At 41.7% G+C, this 25,671-nt stretch overlaps 1 protein-coding gene across 2 annotated transcripts in view; it reads left to right on the forward strand.

Moving 5' to 3' along the window:
- The first annotated feature begins 223 nt into the window (after positions 1 to 223).
- The window catches only part of MAN1A1 (mannosidase alpha class 1A member 1), a 144,775-nt gene continuing 119,327 nt past the window's right edge, over positions 224 to 25,671 (forward strand). The window contains exon 1 of one of the 2 annotated variants that reach the window (XM_419762.8): positions 224 to 1,070. In XM_419762.8, coding sequence (XP_419762.6) covers positions 480 to 1,070 — 591 coding nt within the window. In that variant the 5' untranslated portion in view covers positions 224 to 479. Of the gene's footprint in view, positions 15,424 to 25,671 lie in introns of both variants that reach the window. The other variant, XM_040698627.2, reaches the window with a different exon arrangement.

Below are 25,671 nucleotides of genomic sequence, written 5' to 3' on the forward strand. Positions count from 1 at the left end.
CCGGCTCTGCTCCCCGCGCGTGGACTCGAATGCCTTCGTGCGCACGGTCGGAGCCGGGCGCCCCAACAGCCGGCAGCCCACCCCCGGCAGCCGCGGGTCCGGCGGGGCGTGGCGGGCCGGGGCGTGGCTGGAGGGCGGGTGCGGAGCGGCCCCGCCCCACCTCGGCTATTGGCCCGGCTGCGGCCCCGCCCCGCCCCGCCCCGCCTCCGGCCGCCCGGCAGTTGTTCCGCGCGGGCGGAGCGGGAGCGGCACCCGCGGCGGTGGCGGCGGCGCGGTGCAGGCATGGGCCGGAGCTGACAGCACCCGCCCCGCACACGCCGAGCGTCTGCCGGCGGGGAGGGGAAAAGTTGTCGACTGGCCGCTCGGGAAACTTTCTGTCCGCCGTTGGCGGCGCGGAGCCGTCCGGTGCGGTCGGGTCTCGTGGCGTCGCGTCGCTCCGCTCCGCTCGCAGCGGGGCGCGCTGAGGCGGCGGGGGGGCCATGCCCGCCGCCAGCCTGCTGCCGCTCTTCGGTAGCGCGGCGGGGCCGGGCGCGCTGGGCGGTCCGGCGGGCGGCGGCGCGGGCGGCGGGGGCAGGAAGGCGGCGGGCCCCGGCGCGTTCCGGCTGACGGAGAAGTTCGTGCTGCTGCTGGTGTTCAGCGCCTTCATCACCCTCTGCTTCGGGGCCATCTTCTTCCTGCCCGACTCCTCCAAGCTGCTCAGCGGCGTCTTCTTCCACTCGGCCGCCCTGCAGCCCCCGCCGCCGCCGCCCGGTTTCCAACCCCGCGCCCCGCCGCAGCCCGGTGCCGGCCCGGCGATGCCGGAGGAGGCGGGCGGGGCGGGCAGCCTGGAGCGGATCCGCGCGGACCACGAGCGGGCCCTGCGCGAGGCCAAGGAGACGCTGCAGAAGCTGCCCGAGGAGATCCGCAGGGACATCCGCCAGGACAAGGAGAAACTTCTGCAGGACGCCCGCGGCAGGAAGGAGGCGGCCGCCGCCGGGCTGCCCCAGCGCCCGTTCCGGCAGCCCGTGGGCGCCGTGGGGAGAGAGCCCGCCGATCCCGCCGTGCGACAGCGGAGAGACAAGATCAAAGAGGTGGGTGGCGGCGGCGGCCCCGCGCCGGGCAACAGGTCCTGCCCGGCCGCCTCCTCCTTCTCCTCCTCCTCCTCCTCCCCCCGTGTCCCGGAGCCGAGACCCCGAGGAAGCGCGCATCCGGGCTGGGAGGCGGCGGGCAGGGCTCGGAGCGTCTGTCCCGCACCGCAGGCGGAGCGTGGTCCTCTGGGTTGTAGCGGTGCGGCTTCGGGTGATGGGCGCTGAATGCCTCCCCGAAGCGAGTGCCCTGTCCGAGCTGTGCGTAGGTAGGGCTGCCGCGAGCCGGGGGCTTGGTACAGTCCTTTCCGTAGAATAAGGGATTTTCTATATAGTTCAACTTTATGCCATCGCTGACGCTTTTGCTTATCAGTTTGACAATTTCGGCCGCCTGCTGGGACTGCGGTATATGAATTAATAAGTAGCGTGTTTTCCCCGTTCTGTGGTGATGGAGATGAGATAGGGAGCGAGGCTGTAATAACAGAATGTTTCTGTGTTGGTGAAATGCAGTCAGCCTGTTTTTGGTTTTGTTTTATGATGTGTTCTTACAGAGCAGTCGGAAAAGTGGGCATTTACACTACACAGAACTCTCAGATCTCATACCGTGCTCTGAAACTGCTGTAGCAAACTGTATGGGTCATAAGCAGAGGCAAATTTGGAGAAGGGAAACTCTCCTGAGTGCGTAGTACAGAGCACAACTCGACGTATGCAGAGCCTGTGTTCTGTCTGCAGCCTTAGAGCCTCCCTGAGGCACACGGAGCAATTAAAAGTACCAACAAACTGTTCCCTGTTATCTGGAACTGCCTTGTAAAAGAGGTTAGAAATAGCATATTGAGGCTCCAGAACCTATGCATGACATTTCTTGTACAGCGGAGCGCAACACGTAAGCAGGATGAAGGAGTACTGAGAGATACTGCTGATTTTGCAGGGCTAGCACTGTGCCAACTTCTTCAGTGATGTTTTAGTATACAAATGTGCGTGTGTGCATCTATCTGCCTGCTTGTGTGTATGAGAGGTAAATGGATCTACATCTATACAAATGCCAGAACCCCTTTGTTATTTCTTTCTCCCCTCCCATCCTGTTCCTCTTATTTCTCCTGACTTCCACCTGGCAACCCCTGACAGCAGTGGAACCCCCAGACCAGATGTTTGGCAGCTGTAAGCACAGGAAATGATGGCAGAGAGACTGACTGCTCATAGTTCCCAGGTCTTTATTTTTTCCCTTTCTATCTCAGTGTAATTCCTCAATACTGTGTTGTCTGTGGGAGTCTTTTTCCTCCCTGTTCAGTAGGCTAACTTCACGTTTATTTAATTGCTCTGTCTTACTGCACCTTAACAAGTTTAGTTTTATTTATTTCTTTTAAGAGAATACTCCTATTCCCTGACCTTAGGCAACGTTTCCTATTCTATATTGTTTCATGTGCTGGCCTTTCTGATGCTCTTCTCCCCGTTTCCAAGCTCTTGTCCACCTCTTTGTGTTAATATGCTCCTCTCAGGCTGGAATTCCAGTCTGCAGGCTTCTTAGTTGCATATTGTAACTTTCAAAAATGTGAACTACGCCCTAGAGAGAAGCAGTGGAAATCACCAGTTACAGCGTGGCCATTGTGTGCTGGGATTGTAAACTGGGGAAGAAGTTGAAATAAATGCTGAACTCTAGCCAGTACCAGCAAATACGGTCTTCAGCCTCAAAACAATAAAATAACGTGATTGTGTAGTATTTCTTAATGAGGATGTGATACAGAAATTTTAACCTCTTTTATGTGTGGCATACTTCTTTGCATTTAAGAAAAACACTGAGAGACTTGAAAAAGATGGGAATATAAAGATTGCTGAACTTTATTTAACATTGAAACCAACGTATTATGGCAAATAGCTAGAAAAATAAGCAAGTTGCTATAAGCTAATCAAGTAAGTCAAGCACTGAAAAGGCAGCGAAGCAAATATCTCATGTTGCTGCTGTTGCGCTTTGCCCTTGTGGTAAGGGGACAGACGCCTCAGCCCAGGGCACTGATGCCCGCTGTGGTGCTCCTCTTCTGATTATGAGTTGCAGGCAGGCACTGAGGGAGGCTCTGGCAGCACTGCCTGCCCAGTGCTTCCTGTTGTAAAGCTGCTGTCAGCTGCTTGTGGCTGCTGGATTCTGTACTGGCTGAGCTGATGCTGCCTGCGCTGTGCACCTTCATCAAGCTGTGTGTCTCAGGGAGGTTTGAGCAAGGAGGCACAGCTGTTCTTAGGCATGTCAGTAAGGTTGTGCTTTGTTAACAATAACTGACCAGGCAGTTTTCCTGTTGCTCCATGTCTTGGAGCAGGGCGTGGGTACCTGGTACTCCTCACACTGCTCTCTTCTGGTGTCCTGATAAGAGCTCTGGGCTCTGAATGAGTAGTCTGTGGTTTCTACTCCTGTTCCTCCACAAGCTGAACGGAGAGGCAGCCTCTGTTTTGACCAGGTAGTCCCCATTGATGAGAAAACAAGCTGACGTTTGTCCAGTCTGTGCTGTTGTCACCATTGGTTGTGGCTGGATGTCAGAAGTAATGGGGAGAAAAACATCAGGGAAGACTTTCAAGCACATAGACAGTTTGGGAAAGGTGACGTGAACGAAAGTGGTATTAAGGAGAACATAGAAATAGTGGGGACGGGCTATGAAAGCAGGAGAGGTCTGTTTCATTTAGAGGAAACTTGACTTTGAATCTTCTCAAAGTTTCATTACACTCCCTTCTAGAAGATGGGGGGGGGGGGGAAGCAATTGAATAACTTAGGTGTTAGGTAAATAACAAAAATGGAACTCTTTTTATTTCAGAGAAAAGGAATAGAAAACAACGAATGAGCTAGCTCAGGTACAAGTACCAATACAAGCCCATTAGTGTAGTGCTCTGCCCTGACCAATCCCCAGTCCTACAGAGTAGCAAGCTATTGGTAGGGCATGGCAGCAATGCAGCACGCTGCTCCTGCAGAAGATAGCTAGCTCAGAGCCTGCATATTATTGTATGGTGCTGTTCAGACACAGATGCCTTCAGGATAGTGGTGGGAAACTGGAGCCTGATGTGTGTAGTGCCGTGACCTTGCTCTCAGTCCCTTGCAGTGCTCCCAGTGCTCATACAACTCGGAGCTTTTGCAGTCATCTAGCAGAAGTCCTAGAGAGAAGTGGGTTCTCTGATCCTTTGGTTCTTGTGCTGTCCTTTGAGACAACGCAGCAGTCACGAGGCATCAGAACAGACTTAGCAACTGAAGATTACTTCATGCTGTCTTCCTATAAAGAACTGAATTGGAGTTGAGTTGACAATGTGAGTTCAGAGTTTCCAAAATTTAAAATATTTATTTTTGTAGTGGCTTTTAGTTGGAAATCATTAGATTAAGCAAGAGGTTTTAGCGATGTTGCAGGGAAGTTCAGAAATATCCCAAGGAAGAAAAGCTTGTAAACATGGACGTAAAAAGGCTAATCAGTCATCTAACATGCACTTGACATAGCAGTGCTTGGCTCTTATCAGGACTCTCTGGCTGTGAGGGGGAGTGATGGTGAAATTGCAGGGGTGACTTGTGTTGGGGGGCTTCTCCTGCATGCTTGCAGCTCCCTGGCTGGTGCTGCTTGGGGGGACTGATGAATGTGCTCAGAGATGTTTTCCTTTTATTGATTTTTTTTTTTTTTTTTTTTTAATGAGGCAGGGTAAGTTCAGTAATACTTCTTGCTGTCAAAACAGGAGGAGAATCTCTTCTGATCACTTACTCTTGCCTACTGTCTCCTTTGCATGACTCCTTGGAGCCCTCTGGAAGCTGCTTCAGCTCACTGAACTGACAGAAGGAAAGCTGAACAGTTTTCTGCCAAGTTGAAGGCTTCCTTGAAGGGTCCACTCGGCAGTAGATTGGGCTGAGGGAATGGAATGGTGCGAGGCGGGTGAGGGAGGCACGAAGCCTCTCTGTTTTAGGACACTGGCTTCTTGACTGCATTTGAATTTGCAATGTGGCATTTGCAGAGGAGAGCACTCTGAGGCACGCGGAAGTGCTGCACTTTAGAAGGCTGTTACCTCTCGACCCTTTTTCTCAGAACAGAAAAGCGGAAAAGAAATGCAGGAGTAGTAATTACAGAACCCCTGGCTCCTGCAGAGTGCAATTCTCTGTGCTTTCACAGTGAGGAAGTTGTGGGAACTTCCCTGGGGTGGTGGAAAGAGTTAAACTGCTGTGTGCAAGTACAGAGAGATTTGGGTTTCAAACATATGGAGCCTCATTTCCTGAAGGTACAGATCCTTATGCAGTGGAAGAAAGAGAATCTATATGTAATGAGTAATCAGGTAGTGATTCCTGGCAATACGTTGATGATGCAATTCACTTCTGAACTTTTCTTCAGCTGCTCTGACCTTAATGTAGATGTCTTGCAACTGTCGTTTAGTTTCTCAAAGGAGTTTAAAATGCATCTTAGCTTTTTTTTACCCTAAAGTTTTGTTTTTCTACCTGTAAACTTCAGTATTTTTGTATCTGCTAGTTCTTTTGGAGAGTTCTACTGTGCGTTCCTCCTGGACAAATACTAGTTATTGTATTTATTGATTGATTTATAGTGGTTTTATAAAAGACAACAAGAAGGTGAGTTAAGTGCCTGAATGCAGGGAATGCAATATGATGTGTATGTACTTTTTAATTCTAAGTTAAGGGCATCCTCTGGGGCTCAGAGACATTCTCTCAGTGTTTGTTGGGAATTCTGTGCTCTTGTGGGACATGGATGTTATGGCATCTAAAATGCAACAAAACAGTGAACTAAATAGCTGGCATAGAGATAATAGCACTAGAAGATACAGAGGAGCTACTGATGAGTTACTAAGGACATGGGTCAGTGACTGTTCAGCAGTGTCTGCAGGCCCTGTGCAGAGCCATCCTAATCTGCCAGCTAGCCAGAAGTTTGCTCATGCCTTTGGATTCATTGTCAGATGGGACAGGGAGCTGAAATGGTGTTGTCTGAGCACAGGGGAAGGAAGCAGTGGACCCCTACTAAGCTAATGTATTTGGAAGGGCGGATGATGTGGAGAATAGTGGGACCATGTCATGTTTTTGTCCATTTGATGTGGCATATGGCACGCCTTTGCCAAATTAAGTCTTTTCCATTGGGATCCCGTAATGTCTTTCTGTAAAAAGACATTGTTTCAGGTGAGTTGTTCTGGCTGCCTATGGTGGTTTTTGTTTGTTTGTTTTAGAAGTATCAGTTATGAGGAGGAGGAATGTTTTGGTGTGTGACAGTGTGCGCACTTGACTGGAATGGGATCTTTACCCATTGCTAGTTTGTGTTTTCCATCCTTACATCTTTCCATGAGCTGACCTGGAGGAATGTTTACTTTTCTTATGTTCCAACTTGGTCTGCATTTTCTGCAGGTATATTAACAAAACTTGCAAGTGTTCTATGGATAGAATGGGTACTGAATCCTTAGAATTGTGGGAGAATGAAAAGACTTTAAATGTTCAGTGGAAAACATCTGGCTTTCAAAAAATATATATATATCCAGCACATGATTAATTCTTTAGCTGAAAACCATGTGCACATCTTATGCAAAGGCAAAACCTAAATTCCAGACACACAGGTCTCCTCATGAAAGCTAAATAAGGTGATGAAAAGGGGCGAGGTAAAGCTTAAAATGGAATGTCTCCTGCATTTTGGCAAAAGTTATATTCCCATGGTGATAATTTTGTATTTAACATTAGTGTAGCAGCCTATGGCAGTGATTTAGTATAGAGAAATGGAGTAAATCATAATGTTGGTGAGTACAACTGCTTAAGGCTGTAATTCTGTGCTGTGGGCAAACTGAAGCAGAAAAACTCCACCTGTTTATTTAGAATCTACTATTAAGGCTGAAAAATGTCTATCTCATTCAAGCAGAAAAATGCTAAGAGTGGTAGACAGTCAGGCTTCGATAGCTTCTTTGAATGTTAATGAAAGCACAGATCTATGAAGAAAAGATCAGGGACAGACAGGAGACAGCGCTTCTCATAATTAACTTCATTATGCAGGCACTTGTATGACTGCTGGACAGATACCTTTTCTTACAGCTATCTCAAATACAGTGCTGTAAGAACACTTCAGTGTCTTCACTTTCTGTTTTTTTTTTTTCCCCTCCTGGTTTTGAGGAGCCAGCATAGTGAATTCCTGTGGTTTTCATCTCAAATAAAATGCCTTAACATGTAGTTCCTTTATCTGCCCATTAAATAGTAAATGTGTCTTACTAACTTCTTTGGCTGAATAAGAGTCTAATACTTTGGGAAAGCATTCATTGTTTGCTTCACTGTTCGCTGTTGGTACAGATTGGTACAGACCTTCTCTGGCAATAAACTGCAGCCTGAGATAGCACAGGGATGCTAAAATATTCTGCTTTCTAGTAAGTAACTCGGTTATACAGAGGTATCTCTGCGTAAATTATGTTTTAGACACTCTGTTTTGAAGGGTTCTGTAGATTATTTTAAATTTATTCTTAGAAATGACCTTGTAAAACAAAGAAAATAATTGTTTAGGTGGGCTTAGGAGATAAATAATATGGGCAGTGTACCGGGTAGTCTGTATACTGGTTCATTTTTTTGTCTGAAAACCTCCTTTATCCGAGAAATGTAGCATGTGATAAAAGAATGTGTGCACTAAGAAGAATCTGTCTTCCTATTTTCCATCACTTCCTATAACCAAGCCCGCAAGTCTGCCATGAAAATATAATTGGCGAGTAATAAAGCGCATGCTTCTTTGCCTGATACAGATTAAGCGAGACCTTTCACAGAACTGTGGTTAATCTCTTCTTGCAACAGCTACTGGGCAGCCTGGCTGCCAAGCAGGGGAGCTTGTGTGGCAGGGCCCAGAGGGGCCTGGGCCTGGCGCAGATGGTGTGGTGCGTGGGGGGGTGGTGCGCAGGGTCAGGCCACAGCTCAGTTCTTTGCCTCTGAACCAAGGGCTGTGCTTGGTTCTTGGCTGTGCTGTGTGCTGGGCTGCCGTTGCTCTTGTTTATGCTGTGGGTTTGCACATGGATTGTGGAGCCAGGCCCAAGGCTGCAGGTGGGCAGCTGTGGTTTGTTGTGCTGTGCTTAGGTTGCTGGCTGTGGGCATTGCAAACAACACCTGAAATCAAATGCTCTGATCTGATTCTGTTCTGAAGATAAGTAAGTAGGGAAGTAAAACCTCAGGTTTGCCTTTCTTGCATCTTATCACCATTTTGAACTCTGTGGTAACCTAGAAATGCTTGCATGAAATAATGCAGCAATTGGCTATAACTCTACACAGTAAGCTGGTTAGACTTTATAGCTGGTGTTTATGAAGATACAGGTATTGCTCATTCTGATGCCTCTAATTTTAAAAGCTTTTGAAACGGATTGGATGAGTGTGTAACCTGCTGTTGTGTTCGTACAACTGTTAGACTTTCACAGCCCTTGTGGGAACACTGAGATATGTAGTCTCTTAAGCAAAGGTAACTACAAGTGTAAAATCTACTTTCATTTGTCCTCCCACACTCTCTTGGAAACTATATGTACCTTGGCTTTGAAATTGCTTAGAAATAAAGTGAGTGAATGGAAATCTGACTTGTAAGATACTTGAGCCTTTTTTTAATGCAGGTATCTAATAAGGTAGGAAAAAACATGGAGATGGGGAGAGAAGATAGGCAATATTGAGCAAAGGACCAAAACGATGCTGTGCCAGAAAGAGCTGGTGGCTGTGCTGCATCCAGCTGTTACAAGACCTCCTGTGTGCTCTTCAAAAATTCTTTCAGAAGAATCAATGTTTTTTTCTGTGATGCTGGGCAGAAAACAGGAGTTGAAATTTCAATGTAAAAGCATGCGGCATTGCAGTTCTCTTGTGAAGGTATATATTGGTGGCACTAATGTTACAAGCAGTGCTATGTATATCATCTGTATTCTCCAAGAATAAAACAGAAAGAGTGTCTTATACTTTCTTCCAGAATTTTACATCACCTGACTTGTGTAGATGTGAATTTATTGCTAGACAACATAAAACATTTTTTTTTTAATACGAAGTCTGTGCTTTTAAAACATAGCAATAAGATTGTGTTCGATCAATGTGGATTGCTTCTTTAATTAGTATTCAGGCCACTGCAGGGCTTTTCTTTTTTTTTTTTAGTATCTGCATGTTTTTCTTTTACTTGCTTCACTGCATAATAAACATCTATGTGCCTTTTGAAATTTCTTTTGTTCAGGGACTGCTTTCTTCCAAGGAAATAGGAAATAGCTCATGTAAAAGAATACCGAGCTTAAAAAAACAGTTTGCTTTCAAAATGTTGCGCTCAGGGAGATAGTAATTTTACTATTCCCTGATATGCATACACAGATGCAGACTCAGTCTTTAACTCCACTGTCAGTTTTCTCACTGCCTTTGAGCACTGACATCTGTTGGTGCACTGAATGGTGATACTGATAAAGCTGTGCCCGCTTTGCTGTCTGCAGGGAAATGTGCTGCTTGTTACTGTGGTTATAGTTCTCCACCCATCTGTAATTCTGAGAACTGCACTTCAAATTTGGTGTTGGACTTAGACAGTAATACTAAATGCTTTAAACTGAAGCTTGAAGAGGAATAGATGTTAATAACATTGTGCTGGATTGACTCCCCCAACCCCATCCTGCAACAGAAAACATGATTACCGTTTAGGGAGTAGGAGATTTATAGCAGTTACACATTTGAAAAGTCATAATACTTCAAGGCTGTGTATTGCTTTTTGCATTCTGGTGAGACTGTCTGAAGAGCCACCACGGGGGAAAAAAAAAACCTGCCACGTAATGACAAGCTGTAAGTTGTCTGATACTTTTATGTCTCACTCTGTAAAGCTCTAGGGTAAGCATGGTACTGAACCTGAACTGACTCTAGAAATGTGTGTGATATTGTCAAGGGCTGAAGTGATATCACAGATCAGAAAGGGCATTTCAAAAAACGACCTTTCTAAAGAAAAGCCCTTAGGCTTCTCCATGCAGTATTTTTAAAAAATTCGTTTTACTTAGAGAAAGACATTTATTTGTATCTCTTTCCATATGTATGTCTTACAGCACAGCTAAATACTTCATGCAATTGGTAAATGATGCATTCTCTTGTTTGTAACTGAGGATGTGGTTTGTTGGTGTCAAGATCTGATTTAAGTAAGCACATCTAATAAATACAGATTTATTTTGATTTTTCCTTATAAATTGTCAGCTACATTGAAAAAAATTGCACCTATGCTGAAAGCAGAATCCAGGTCAATAACCAGTTTTTCATAAGTCACCATATGAATCTAAACCTTGCAGACAGTAGATGGTCTGTGAGAAAGTTTTCAGACTTCACGGAGTCTGCGGTCTTATGCAGCCTGATGATATGAAGGCATTATGGAGGCACCATTGGTCTGCATTTATGTATGCTGTGGTTTTTGTTTGTTCTCCCAAACTACTTCGTACTGTATAATTTTGTCACTGGGGGATTCAGACTTTCTGCTGGACCTCTGGTGGCCTCTGGTCACTGTCTTAAAGAGCTGACTTCAAAAGTGAATCAGGTTGCTCAGACATGAAGTCAGGTTTGGAAAACCTCTGAGAAGGGAGATTCTTTAGCCACTCTGGACAAACGTATTCCCTTATCTGTGAACTCTTTTTATTATTATGGTATCAAGTTAAAATATTTTCTTCTTAAGTACTCCATCCCTAACTTCGTCTTCACTTACTTCACTTACTAACGTCTCTCCCTGATAAACTCTTTGCCACTAGGAATATGGTAAAGACTAGAGGCAAAAACAAACCAACAAAAAAACATTATTGCTTAAGCCTTTTCATGTCCTTTGCTGATAGTTTTTTCCAGCCTGTTAAGCAGCAAGTCCATTTTGTTTGGTCCTTTTGCTGATGTTTCTGTAGAGACACTTTCTGTCTCATAGCCATTTCCAGCTGAGCTTTGTCAGCCTTTTGCACTGCTGTAGGAGAGCCCCTGTCTGATCCTCCTCCCTGGGCTTCCCTGGGGGTTTGGGCTCACCTGGGTGCTCCACATCCAGCCTGGATGAACTCTTCGATCTCAGTGACCTCCTGCCAAGAGCCATTTTTGGGCTTGGAGATCATCGAGATCTCCTGGGCACCTCTGCCCTAGAGGGATCTCTCCCATGAGATCTTGCAGATCACGTCCCTGGACAAATTGAGCTTGTTTCATAGAAGCCCAGGGCCTTTTTAATTTGCCTTTCTTAGCTTCTTCATGATTCTTTCTAGCATTTAAGTAGACATGTGGTTTAGACATTTATCCTACATGTATAAATTGTTTTGAAGTGAGTTATTATTGTAAGAGGTGGGGCAGCAAGGGAAATGACATGTGGCCTTTTCTAACTCCTTTGCATCTGTGTTTCTTTTTCAGTTTCATTAGGCAAGCATAGTAGGTACTGCGCGTTAGCTGAGTTGGTATCTTGAAGTTTTTAAAACTGAGAACATGTTTACTGGCCAAACAAATGTGGTTAATACAGGGAATTCCAGCTTCGATTTTGAAGCATAAGCTATTGATGGAAAACAAAACTGTTAGTTGTAACTTTTGCCTCTATTGGGTATGAATGGGTAACTAGTATTCTGTCATATTGTGAGAAATTGTGTTAAAGAACATCATGGCATTCTGAAGCTTATTTCCTCTGCATGCCTCTGATGAAAATGTAAGAAGTTTATACATTGCAGATATGAAACTTGGGATGTGAAAGCTAATTTAACGCAAGTTCAAAGTTGGCAAGTTTGAAGTCCATATTGTGACTGACATTTATACCATTGAATTAAATTAACTTAAGTAACTTATATTTGCTAATTTAAAAAACTTGTTTTTTCATTATTTTTTTCATCATTTCATGTGACTTACTGTATGGTTTACAGTAGACCTTGTAAACATTTTACAATAGGGTTAGATTATTGCAGTACACTACCAATTCATGGGAGTTCAACTTCTTAGTATTAGATTTTTTTGTCATTTTTGATATCATAAAGAAGTTTGGCTCTCCAGAAGCTTGGGTTTGAAAATTAATTCCTTCTTTGTTTCCTTGTCCTTAGTGTTCATATTCACTTGTCATTTCTGAAAGCTTAAGTTTCCAGCATCACAGTGGTACATGAGCATCCCTTCAATTTGACATGACTGTTATGATTTACTGATTCGGGAAGTAAAGCTTTTTCCAGCAATAGCAGTGAATATGTAACCTTCCTTTTGCTTCAGCTCACTGATCCCTTGTTGTGGGATCACTCTTATATGGGTTATGTACAGTGTTCACACATAACTTTTGCTTGTCACTTGGAGCAAAAGTAGGAAAAAGCCATAAAACCAATATCACTACTTATAGAAACTAATGAAGTTTGAGCAGAGTGCCTCTGAATTTTGGAAAACAGTTGAGCTTTAACTTTGATCAGATTTCTTTTTTCTCATCTTAATTTTTCTGCAGTGCTTGTGGATGGTGGTTTCATTTCATCAAGAAAATTATTTTGAATCTATTTAGCAATCCAAAGCTTGACCAGTGGTTGTGTCTTCACTTCTGCATTTTTTTAATTCGTTCTTTGAAGAAAAAGTTCAGCGTGTGATTTTCCAAAGGAAAGCAGGCCCTGTAGTGTAAGCTAACCAAGTCATACTACTTGGGTCTCTTGCAGGTGAAAAGGAATTTTAGGTGGGCAGTCTTCTGATCTGGCCATTGGAGAGAGAATAAAAAAGTAAAATTAAAAAGCATTTTATGTTAGCTATAGACTTGACCATGAGAAGTTAGAAGGATGATAATATTGCTCAGTTGTTTTAAACACACAATAGCACACTGTATGATGTTATATGTGTTCATTTCAGAGTGACTTTATAGTAGCTTCCTGGTGTGCTAATTACCTATGACTACATCCTGTGAAGAGGACATTGTGTGGATGTTTTATTCTCTTTTGTTTGTACACAGTATTTTTGTGATGCCTATTTTATTCTTTGTTTACAATGGGGAACCTTTTCTACTTTAGATTTGTGCTGTTTGAAAAATGCAATTTTTGTTTGTTTTCTGAGGAAGGAACAAAGCCAGCAGCTGATGCCAAAGACGGATCTCAAAAAAAGCTTTAAAAGTCCTTGTGTCTGTTTGAACATATCAGAGCAAATAAATGGGGATGGGATCTGCTACCTTAAAGTCAAATATATCTAGTGTCTCTTTTACAGGCCACACCTCATCTCCATACAGGAAAAAAAAATAAATCCTGAGAACGTTGTGGCTGGTTTTACTGCATCTTCAGCAGCAATGATTCCCTTGTATTTAGAACTTAGTCCTGTGCTACGTGGGGAGCTTCAGCTGTAAAATGAGCTGTGAATGTGCCTTATCAGAAAATAGTTCATTCGTAATTTCTCTTTGATATTCTTGCTGTACTTTAATATCCAGTTTCAAATATGCTGTTTACAGAAAACATCCTGGGAGGCATTGGAAGTACTATAATCAAAACAGCTGGAAATTTGTTATCTTTTCTACCACTCCTCCTAAATCCTCACAACCCCCCCCCTCCCCCCCCCCCCAAAAAAAAAAAAGAAAAAAAAAACACAAAAAAACCCTGCACCCCCAGTGACCAACATCCAAATTTCAACTTCCTTAAAATGGTTGTGAACTTATCTAAACTATCTATCTAAGTTCTCCAAAGGTGAAGGAGAGAGACTTGGTGGGCTATGCAATGGGGTAAGCAACAGCAGAAGTATGTGGTCATGTGCTGTAAGTATATTCTTTTATTTGCTTTATAACTTGGATAAAGGCCTGGCTAACTAAACTGTAGTGCACTTTGCATGATGTGGAAAAATGGTACCCTGTTTGAACAAATCGATTGCAGTAGTTTGCTCCCTGGAAGAATGCTGATGGGCACGTGGGATCACCAGATGATCCTTACAACTGGGGCATGGAATTAATATCTCCCAGTGTCTTTAATTTAAGGTTACCTATGGCTGATGGCTGGCCTTTCACCTGTTTACTTATGGCATTCCAATGTCTTTCCCTACTGAGAATGGAAAGAGATGAAAATTTTAACTTTACAATGGATGAGTGCTTCTTTTCTTTATGACCGTATCTGTCAGCTTCAAAGAAGGCAAATGATACTCTCTGGGGGCTGCCATTTTCTTCTAGAAGGAAAAAAGCAGTAAGCAGCTTCGGTTAAAATCAATGAGAAAACCAGCAGACTGCAAATATTAAACAAGTTTTTCAGTGTATGTGTTTTGGATGACTTTAATTTTTGAACTTGAGTTTAGTTAGTGCCATCAGGAAACTTCAAACACAGATGTAATTCTGATGTGCTGTCCCTCACAGACCATTCTTTTTCCACTCTGCTTGACAGCCCCTTGCATTTAGTTTGCAGTCAGATTACAGCACTCGCTTGCACCAGCAGGCATTATCGACTTTTAGAAGTAAGTGTATTTTTGATGTTGACTTTGAAACTTCCTTAAAAATGTAAAATACTTGCTCACTATTATACTTTGAGAGTTTCTTGCTGTGATTTCTAGTTATTGCCTATTATCAAGTAGCAGCAGCATCATATTATAGGGTAGTCGTGCAGTCGGATAGAGGAATTGAATGCACTGCTGTGTTTCTGGCTTTCAGTCATCAGCCACAGGCACTGATACAAGATGAGCCTACTTGCTTTAGTCAAATCTACTGTGCTAGGACATGTAAAAGGACAGGACTAAAAGCTGATTTCTCTTCAAAGAAATGACAACCTTAAAAGAATACAGGCTATTATTAATGGGTACAAGCAGAATACAAGGAAATGAGCCTGTTCTGCTCAGTGAGATAGGACAATGGTGGAGCTGGTGTATTTGTTTTCGTGACTGATAGGTGAGACGGTAAGATTTCTCTGTAAATATCCACATCAGCAATTTATTATCTTTCTTATCTCCTGTAGGTAAATTTTTAACTTCCAGTTAACCACGTTGCCTGAAGTTTTTCAAATAGGCTTGACCTGCTGTGGTTATAATCACCTGCAAGTCTGTTTTGCCACTAGCTGTTACTGTTAAGAGCTGATACTGTGACAGCAAAATCACTGGTAGCGCACTGTGTTGGACACATTGTTGAGGTTTTGGTTTTGGAGCTCTTTAATAGTTCAACAAAATGTATCATCCCCTCAGTGAGAGCCTAAACTTTACTTTAGGCATCTCAGAGAACTGATTTTTTTTTTTTAATTGCTGCTTCAGTACAATAGCTATCTACTTAAATGACAAGCTAGTTCTGTCAAGTCTGAATTTTCTGACCACACAACATCCTGTGTTTTGAGTACTATTTTAGAAGGTAATATGCTCATTAGAATAAGTTCCACTTCCTTAGTACAGAGAGCCACCCTAATTGTACAGAGAAGTCAAACTTTGACACACATTACTTTGCACTAGTCCTCAGCTCGTATTTCAAATACAGACTGGTTTGCTATTTCATACAATGCTGATCAGGTAAGCGTATGAAAATGGAAGAAGCAAAAGTCAGTGAACTCTTAAATTGTCTCCTGCTGTCTGTCTGTATTGGGCAGTAGGATGCTTGGGTCCTAAATAAGTACCATATCTTTTTTATTAAAAATATATATAATATATGTAGTGTATATATATGTGTGTATATATAATATATATATATATATGCACTATCTCCTTGGCATACGTATATGTATACCATTTTGGAGAATGTTGGAGAATAGTACAGTGCTCAAATTTAAGAGCAGCGAGGTATTTTAAGGTATTCTAAAATAGCTCACAGGAACGTGCCCCAAATCGAGGATGAATTGTTAAAATTAACTTAGATGTGCTGAAACATAGGTCTCCAGGTTGCCTCTATATGACTCCACAGTTAAATGAAAAAAAAAAAAAAGTCCAGAAATCTAAATTACAAGTATGCAGAGGCTAATGGGGCTTCATTTCTGTGCTTAACAGAAAATAACTTGGGAACTAGGGTGTATTATGTTGTGCTGTGAAGAAGTGATGTTGGGACCTTCCAAAATGTCCTGTTTTAAAACTAATAATAATAGTTACTATTACAGATTTAAGTCATGCTGTGCAGGTGAGCTATGTATGCAGTCATCTGTGCGTGTGGGAAATATAAGTCAGGGTTATACAAAAGTGAGCAAATGATAGATTTGTGAGTGTGTTAGGATTTTTGTGTGTGTGTGTGTGTGTGTGTTGTGTTTCTTCATATGACCATTATGGGATGGAAGTCTAAGTTTATGAAACTAGAAACCAATGTATGTTTTCTGTGTGCATCTTTGATACAACACCAGGGAGTGTTTCAAATAAATGAAATGCTTTAAATTCTTATAGCAGAGTGAAATATTTCACTCTTATCTGAAAATGTATTATTAAAGCAACTACATCTTCTGTTTTCATTTTCGAAGGGAGAAATTATGAAAGAGTAAGTTCTGGAAATGAAACATTGCAGTTTTGAGAACGCTGTTAGAAGCTGTCTAATAGCTTGTATGTTCAACTTCTGTCTGCTCAAAAAGAAAGATTTTTTCTGGAGAAATGTAACATTAGAGGGATTGAAACCTTGGTTGTCCTAAGCTGTCATCTCTGAGGCATGCTAGTTTAATGTGCTCAGTGTTATATTTGAGTCTTTAAAAGTTAAAAGCTTTGGCTTTCTGTAATTTGATTCTGTGATCAGTAAGTGCATGGGGATGGTGAGATCATAGGCAGCCACGCTGCATGTCAGTAGGAGTAAAGGCATGCTGGTCATGCATGCAGTGTAGGACTGGATTCTATGATAACACGTAGCTATTTTATGTAAGTTTTTTAGCAATAGATCTTAAAAAGCATTTTGGAGAGCATGACTGCTTCCCCATTTTAGAATGTAGGAACTAAAGTAGATTTAAAGCATTCTTGCTCCTTCTAATACACAAATAGCAGATAATTAGAAGTAAACTAATTTACACATCTCTGATAGTCTGTTATCCAGTACAGAAATCATTGCCAAAATACCTAAAAAATGTTTATATATAAATGTTCAAAAATCATTGGACTAAATAGATATTTAGAATTTTCCAGGAAAGTAACGTAACTGGGAGAAAAAGATAATAATAAAAACAAATTTTTTTAGTGCATTTTATTTCAGCCTGTTCTGATAAACATTCCTACTTGTCCAATATAGGGCACATCAAATGAAACTGCTAGGTGACAAATTCAGAAGAAATCTGTTGTTAACATGCTGTGTTGTTGAGCTATAGGGCCCTTTCTCTGGGATGTTTTCAACGTCAAGAATTTACAGTTCAGAGAACAGTTGGGTAATTCCATGAAAGAAGACTCTCCTGGGGATTGTTAATCATACAGACATCCCATCTGGCCCAGAATGTCCCAAATTCTCAATTTCTAAAGACTGATAGTACTGATAAGAAGTATTTTGGTTTTCTTGTCCTGTTCTTAAACTTTTGTTAGGGACAGAAAGCTGTAGTACATAAGCCATCCAGAGCCATCTACTGTTTTTGGGGGTGGGAACAGGGAACTTTGTTTCCTGGCTTCTACTCAGAGAAATCTGTTGCGATTTCTCTCTCAAAAACAGAAGTCACCATAGATAGACCCTGGAACTATTTCCTAATGGCACAGAGAGCGTTCTTAACTGTCCTCATTAAATTACATTAGTGTTACTCAAAAGTAAGTGAGCTAAAAGCATGGGGAAAGGCGTGTTCTGTCCTGCGTGTTGTTTGGACGTTGGAAGGCTCCCTCACTAGCAGGTGGGAGATCAGCCGGGTTCCCCCTCACTGTACAAGTTGGATCAAGGTACAATGAGTCCAACTGCAGATTTCATTTCCTCTTCAGAGAGTGCAGGGGTGTTTGGAGGAGCTGTTTACCCCCAAGCAGCTCCAAACACATGGATTGTTTCTCCTTGCATTTATTTCTCTCATTTTTCCAAGTTCTTTCCATCAGCTATTCTCACTGCTTCCCAAGTAAACAGCTCAGTACTGTTTCTCTTTCCACACTGACCTCAGTTCTGTTGACTTTATACTTCATTTGATGATACAGTTGTCCTGGTAAATTCTGTTAAGCTGCTGCTCCCTGTTATCTATAGAGCTTGCCCTTTTTTGTGCTGTTATCTTGTTAGTGGTGCCACAGGACAGGGCAAGCCATCTGTGTATGTACTGTTACTCCTCCTCTGTTATCTGCAGCATCTTGCACTTGTTCCTGTTATCTTGTCAGAGGAACCACGAGTCTGGGTGGGACCTCTGCTCACTACCCTAACATACAGGAAGTTATTTTAGTTTATAACTTTGTGTTATTCTGGAATAATATAGCTTACATATACTTCAGTGTTTACAATTGGAACACCCTAGCAATATTGAGTCTTTATATCAGAACAAACTCAGCTGTTTGCATTTGAGATGAGGGGACCCGGTATCTGGAAAGAGATAGACTTGCGAGAATCAAGCCCAGAGCTAGACAGAGAACACCTGTGGAGGAAGGAGGGGAAGAGATCTAGGGAAGAAATGAGACAAAAAAAAAATATTTACTTGTTTTTCAAAAGTGCTTCACCCAAAATAAAATCTCCAGAATTTACAAAATTTGCTCACAGGCAGCCAGTAAACCAGAAATCAAAATTGACAGGGCCTGTCAAGCAGAGTGCTAGGGAAGCTCAGCTCTATGCCTGCTCTGTTCCTCACCCATCAGCCTGCCTAGAAGGGACTTGTCAAATCCAGTGAAAGAAGCAAGTGAAATTGATGCATTTGGGGTGTTTTGTTGTTAGTGGTTGTTTTGTTTTAGAAGAGGGGTTAGGGGCAGCTGGTTTTTAAACATGGACAGTTGGATTTTTGACAGAGAACTTCTCAACCAGATGTAGTCTACCAGACATGTAACTCAGTGACTCAACATAGGTCAAGTTCCATTTCTGGAAATTACCGTGATAGTTTATGTATTTTGCTTTTGCTAAATGTAGCAAATACTTTGATTTCCTTTGATTAACTTGAAATAAAATGTGGAATCAAGAGAAGTGATCTGAGAGACTTCATACCTTCCTGAGGAGAAAAAAAGGGGGAGGAAAAAAAAAGGGGGGGGGGGGGGGGAGGAAGGAAGGGAAGGGAATTAAAGGAAAGGGAAAGACAAACTCTGCTCATATTTCTCATTCTCTTGAGGGTTTGTTAACGGTTAGCTTCCTGTTCCCCCTGTGTCCTGCTTAGGAGAGGCAGAACTCTCGTAGTTGTTTGAATGGCTGAATTATGGAGGAGTAGCCTCTGTCTTCTCTATCTGTGGTACTTCATGTATCTGTGTAATGTACCATATATACTAAGAAACTGGTAAGTTTAGATGGCAGTGCAAAGCCAAAACTTCTGCCTGTTAGGGAATGAGTCTCTTCTTGGTGGGCTGGAAGCTGTATACTCCTGCTAAAGCTACAGTGTATGGAATTTGTCACAGTATTAGCTGTGCTACAGATAGCCATCATATGGCAATGTTACAAGTAGGGCAGATGGGAATTATGCTCCATTTGCACTGTGAATGCTATAATGCATTTGGAGTAATTTTTGTTAAGAACCTAGCAACTGTGATATGAAATCTGGGCCCTCTCATTTTCCTCTCTCTTTTAGCAGTGATTCCAGAATGCTTGCTTTTTCAGTAACAAAGTTAATGTTTGTATGTTTCGGCTGCTCTTCCCTTGTGCAAAAATAGTCAAGAGGAGCCTCTGTTGTCTGAATGCTTTTACTTTGTTCTTACTCTCTTTTTGTCCTTTTACAAATAAGTAGAGCTAATTTTTCAGACTTTCCATTGAGGAAAATATCTCTGTCCCTCTTAATTGAATTCTGTTTCCTCTATATTCTTTGCTGCCAGGTGGTGATTAGAACAGAACACTGGTATTTGTCTTGGTTGGTGTTAATTTCACGTCAGTTTTATATTTTCCCATTCATTTCCTTGTACAACTGCACCAGATTTCTTCTGCCTGTTGTGAAAGCATGAAAACAGACATTCTCCATAAGCCTGTGACAGCTCTTATCAAATCCATGTACATCTGAAGAAATATTAACAGTACTATAATTTCCTTTCTCCATTAGGAAGGCTTCTTGCAGGGGTACAATTGGATATGTAAGGAAAATATTGTGTGAAGCATTAATATGCTATTTTATAGCATTGAAAGAGATGCTATCTAGAGGTTAAATTACTTCTGGTACCTAAATGCAGATCTGTATGCATTTTTAAGGTCATTTTTAAACCATAGCCCTCTATAAAAGGCATCATTGCCTATATATACCTTTTCATGTAAATGTTATTTCCAAGGTGTTTAACTCCAGCTTAAATGGTGGGAATTATTTGTAGGTCGCTCTGAAAGTAATGTCTCCTATTTATTTCCATGAAAACTACAGCAGCTACAAGAGCATAATAACACTATTCTATAGAGCAAATTCTCAGCTACAAAACATTGTTTTTCAACATAGTCACCACCATTAGCTATGCATTTTTGCCAGTGAAGAACAAGAACCTGCAGGTCATGCTCATAAAAATCTGCGCCAGTGGAAGTGACCCACTGTTGCCACTGCTGAAATGTACCACCCGCTGCCTGACTGTGCTCATATCCACTGTTTAGTCTCCATAAGTGTTCAGCAAGCATTGATGAATGAGTGCTATTTTTCCAGATGGAGGAAATCAGTGGCACACTTTTGCTTCATACACACTTCCATTCTGTCAGACTGGCCCTTTACTGCCATCTGTCACACAACAACAAAATGTAGCGGAATACTGTTGGAAAGGTTCAGCTTTTACTGCCATGCCACCACCATCCGCCTCTGACATCATGGGCAACATAATAAAATAGGAGGCATTACTTTCAGAGCAGCCCTCATAGATACCAGTTGGTATATTTCACCTGCTGGGCATGAGACCAAGCACCTTATTACTTTTTCTTTGCAGATGACTGTGTGTGAACTGGAATGCTAAGTTAACTTACAAGTCTAGTGAGGATTGTGTGGACATGGATACCACGGTAGAGTAATTAAGCAAAAAGCTTAAGGTCTGAGCATTGCATACTTTGAGAACTTCATTAGCATTGGTTGTGTCAGGATCTACAGGCCAGATAATTACATAGATGTTGCAAGAAGAAGATAATTGTTACACAAAGAGTGATAGTGTTTGTTTGCAATATCAATTTCAAATGCTAAGGTAAAACTGCTGAAGATGAAAAACTGATACTCATTTTTTGTTATGGTGGCTCTTTCGTTGTTGGTACAAAGAGCAATTACTAAGTTACAGAAATGAATTTTCACCTCAGAAAAATTACTACTATGCAGCCCATGTTTCCTAGAAATACTAGAGGGCTGAAAATATAAATATATCTTAAAATAATTTACTCTTGATTTCAAATGCATCGCTGGGTGAGTTGTTTGATCAGTCCTAAATAAAAAAGTAGATACAAATGTGAAATGGGCAGAAATCATAATTTCATACATGATACTGTATCTTCATCATATCTTGCTGAGGTCTGATTATTGCAATTATTCTTGAATCTTTCTATACTAAGACAGTAAGTGGATAGTAGAAGTAAGTAGCTCTTAACTTGATGTCAGAAATGAGCTGACAGTGTTTTGCATAGATAAAGCAGTTTATGCAATATAGAAAAAAATCTTGAAATATTTCTGATAGCTTGGAAAAATCTTTAACAACTCATAATTCTCCTCTGGTATATTTTAAACGGCCAAAACCTTGGACTGGAATGAGAGTTGCGTACTTCTTGACAGAAAGAACCACTGAAAAGCTTGGCTTGGAGAGAACATCAAAGCCCATCCAGCTCCAACCCCCTGCCATGGGCAGGGCTGCCACCCACCAGATCTGGCTGCCCTGGGCCCCATCCAACCTGGCCTTGGAAACCTCCAGGGATGGGGTACACACAGTTCTGGAAGCAGCTTCTCTGGAAGCAATGTGTTCCAGTGCCTCACTGTCCCCTAAATGAAAAATTTCCCCTTCTACATCTAGGCCGCTCCCCAGACTGGCTGCCCCCACTGTCGTTGTCAAGGATTGTGGATTTAGTGTTTCTCTCTGCTGTGCATCAAGAAATTCCCCTTAGCCTGTTTCTCCAGCCTGTCTTAGTCTCAGAATGGCAGTCCTGACGCTCCCAGGTGGGGTATCCATCTGCCTGGTGTCATCTGCAAGCTTGGTAAGAGTGTCACACCCTCAAGGTCATCAAGATGCTTAGAAAATAATTTTAAGAAGTGATGTATTAATATTTCCTGTTTAACCTCTATGTAACTGTTTTTCAGCTGTTGAAAAACACTTGAATCCTTTTGCTCTAATTTCAGGCTGTTGGGTCACAGATACTTCTCTGAGCATCATGATAATGATGCAGATTTAGCCCCGATCCATGCCGCAACTGGGTCCTGGATTAATCTATGTAAATACTCTTTAGTGAGTTGGCACTCTGACTTGTAAAAGTGCAGTTTCACCATAGTCACAATAATGGACTTGAGGAGAGAAGTGCTGCAATTTCTTTAATAAGGTGCTGGAGAGGGGAACAGAAGGGAAGGACCAATTTCGGGGAGAGGAGAAACTACAGCTGAGAGTTGCACATGGATGAAAATTTTATATGGACTGCTCTGGTTTGACCTCTTGTCATGAGCTGCTGGTTTGAGGAATGGGCGAAGTGTTTACTGGCAATAAGTGTGTTTTGTAAAGCTCAGTGCCCCACACTTCAAGAATGCTAAAGAACGAAAAGAAATCTGTGAAAGAAAATGCAATTAGGGAAAAGAATGCACTTAAAATACTGAAATTTAGTTTTCAGTGCCAGACTAGATTCCTATTGCAGCTACAGCTTTTTACTAGTAGGGATACACTCTTCTGCCTCCTAATTTCTGAAGTGTGCTTTGGTAGGGATGCAGGATTGCAGAATGAATGTGGAATGAATGTAGACTTATTCTACTGAGGCGGAGAAACTGCTGTTGAGTTCTTGTTAGGATTTTTGTTTGCTTGTTTCTTTTCTGAATAGCCACCTAGAAATTCAAACTGGGGGCAGGAAAGAGGAGGAATAAAGTGAGATACTTGAGTGCTTTGGACCATGTTCTTCCAGGCAGCGAAAGGAGCCCTGCTCAGTTTTTCTGATTCTGGTATGATGAATGGTTAGCGTTAATTGCAAAAAGAGGTGAAAATCTTACAGCCTTGAGACAAGGGAAAGTTGTATGAAGGTATAGGGAAGAAGTCCAGCCCCAGCTAGTTGAGATAGGGCTGTCAACATGTGTGCCACCTGTGCAGGTTCATCACTGATATGACATGCAAAGAAAGATCACAAGCAATTCTGCCAGTGAATTTGTGCAGGAGCTTCAGCAATCTTAGTGGCCACTGATACGCAATAATATGCAACTGTATAAAGTTGTTTGTATTAAAGAGGAAGGAAAATAATAAACAGGTTCCTTGAAAACATTTTCCTCCCTTTATAATTTTAGTCGTGCTGAAGTGGTGACTTGAATCACCTTCGTATTCATCACTTCATATGGATGTGCTGTGCACTGAGCTTATTTTTTTGTTTGTTTGCTTTACTCCTGCTGAGATTGGGAATTTTCGTAGCAGCGTGGCTGATTTGTGCCAGGTATCTACACACATGTAGGAGATGCAGTCTCAACTATGAATAATTCATAATTTTATTAGAAGCAAACCTTATCAAATAGCAGTTTAAAGAACAGCAGGAAGAATAGAGGAGAACAAAAGAATGGTTGTATCATGCAGTTGAGGGAGCCTCCTTCTTTACCCTGTTCAGCTCAGGATTTCTTGGAAACTATAACAAGTCATAAGTAGCCTAGGAAAGAAAGATGACACTAAGTGGGATGACTTACTGTATAACAATGTTCTTCATAGGAGAAGTATTTCCACAGATTACTTCCTTTTTTTTCCCCATTTCTCTTTTATGGCATTAGTCAAATTATGCATAAACTTCAGAGGCTGATACATATTCTGCATAAGATCAAAGCAACATAAGGTTTTTGTACAATTCTGCAATGCTTCTCTAAGTGAAAATCAGCTTTCTTTCTCTCTAATGACTTGAGCTCTTGTACATTATTTTATGGTGTGATATGTTTCTCTTTTAATGGACGTTTCACTAACATAGAAGGTATAAGTGATTGTATTTAAAAATGAACTATCAGTAAAGAAACAAACAAACAAAAAACAGCACCAAAAAACAACACCAACATTGGAGCCATCACAGAAATAAGTTTTCAGTCCATCTGTTCAAGAGTCCATCTGACTTTGCCACTAGGTTTTGAATATGGTGTTCCTTTGGAGAAGTACAGTGGTCTTGGGTGACAAGCTTTGAGCTTCAATGTTTTTTTCTGAAATCTTGGTAACAGTTGCTGAATTGTAAGATAGGGGCTGTGTGGAATCCATTTCCATATTACTTAGAATGCTCTTTTGTTGATTTTCTTCCTGTATATCTACACAGATGTCAGTGGAATCTGTAGCTGTCTGAAAATAGAGCATCTTCAACATTAATGTCAGCTGTGTTAAATTTCATAGTGCTATACTTCAATACTACATCTGCATTTCTTTTTTTCCTGCTGATTTAGTTACCAAGAATGTGCTATTGGTTCCCCCACTAATAATTGTGAGTTGGCTGTCAGAGCAATTTGACAGCATCTGCCTTGATGCTTTCATCAAATATCTGCTTTCAGGAAAAACTCTTAAAATGCCTACAGCATGCACTGAAATCCTGGCTTATTTGGATCTCACTCCCCCCTTTCCCCCCCGCCCTCCCATCTTCCAAGTATATCATCCCAATCCCTCAGTTTTAAAAGGAAATGAAGACTTCTTTCACATCTTTTTTTGCTTGGTATACGTCAGGCAAAAGAAAGCTGAAGTTGAGTGAATTAAACCAAAATTGAGCTAGAAGCAATCTGCTTGTCCAGCTTTTGGTTGGTTTAAGGTAGAATAAATACTACTATGACGGACATGAATAACTACATGGCAAGTTTTTTGACCCATGTTTCCCTTCAAGGAGTTGATAATTTCATCTGGCTGAAATTAGCCAGATCTTAGGCTTCTGAGAGTGCAAGGACAGTGTTCTTCACAAGGAGGCTTGTGCATTGTTCATGCCTTCTTTGGTTTCATTTAGATATGCAAAAGTTATCAGCTAGGATACCTTGGTGCTGGAACCAGTAGTTTGCTTTTGTTATTGGTGTTGGGATTGCTTAGAGGAGGAGCAGACCATTGATATAGTCTTGATCTGAGTGTTTGAAATATGGAGGTGAGCTCTGGCTTCTTTGCAAGTTCCTCTGCCTTACCGCCATGTGACTTTTACTGAATTGAACTGTGCAATAGCTTAAGCAATGTAACCCAGCTCTGACTTATTGCAATGCTATACATTTAGGTTGTATCTTCACTTGTTCAGGAAATTCATAATTGTAGATGTGCTTCACTGTTTGGTAAAGAGAGATATGTCTGATAAATGAGTAAAAAAATTGCCACTGAGTAGCCTGGAAAATTGTACAATAATTTTCAAATAAACCCTTGATTAATAATTTTTATTTTTTATTTTATGCAGACATATCACAGCATCAGGGGTGGTGTTCTTGATTAATCGTTTCTTATATGAAACAGTCTTATTTTTTTGTGTGCCTGTGCATTAAACAAAATATGGAGTAATGAAATAAGTGTAGGAAGTAACTTTACCTTCAAATTTCCTATTCTGTTTAGTTAACTTTTAATCAGAATTCATGTTACAGAATTAATGGAATAATTTATCCTTTTAAAATGTGTAAAAGAATG

This window comes from Gallus gallus, chromosome 3, assembly GCF_016699485.2.
Source record: "Gallus gallus isolate bGalGal1 chromosome 3, bGalGal1.mat.broiler.GRCg7b, whole genome shotgun sequence".
NCBI classification, from domain to species: Eukaryota; Metazoa; Chordata; class Aves; order Galliformes; family Phasianidae; genus Gallus; species Gallus gallus.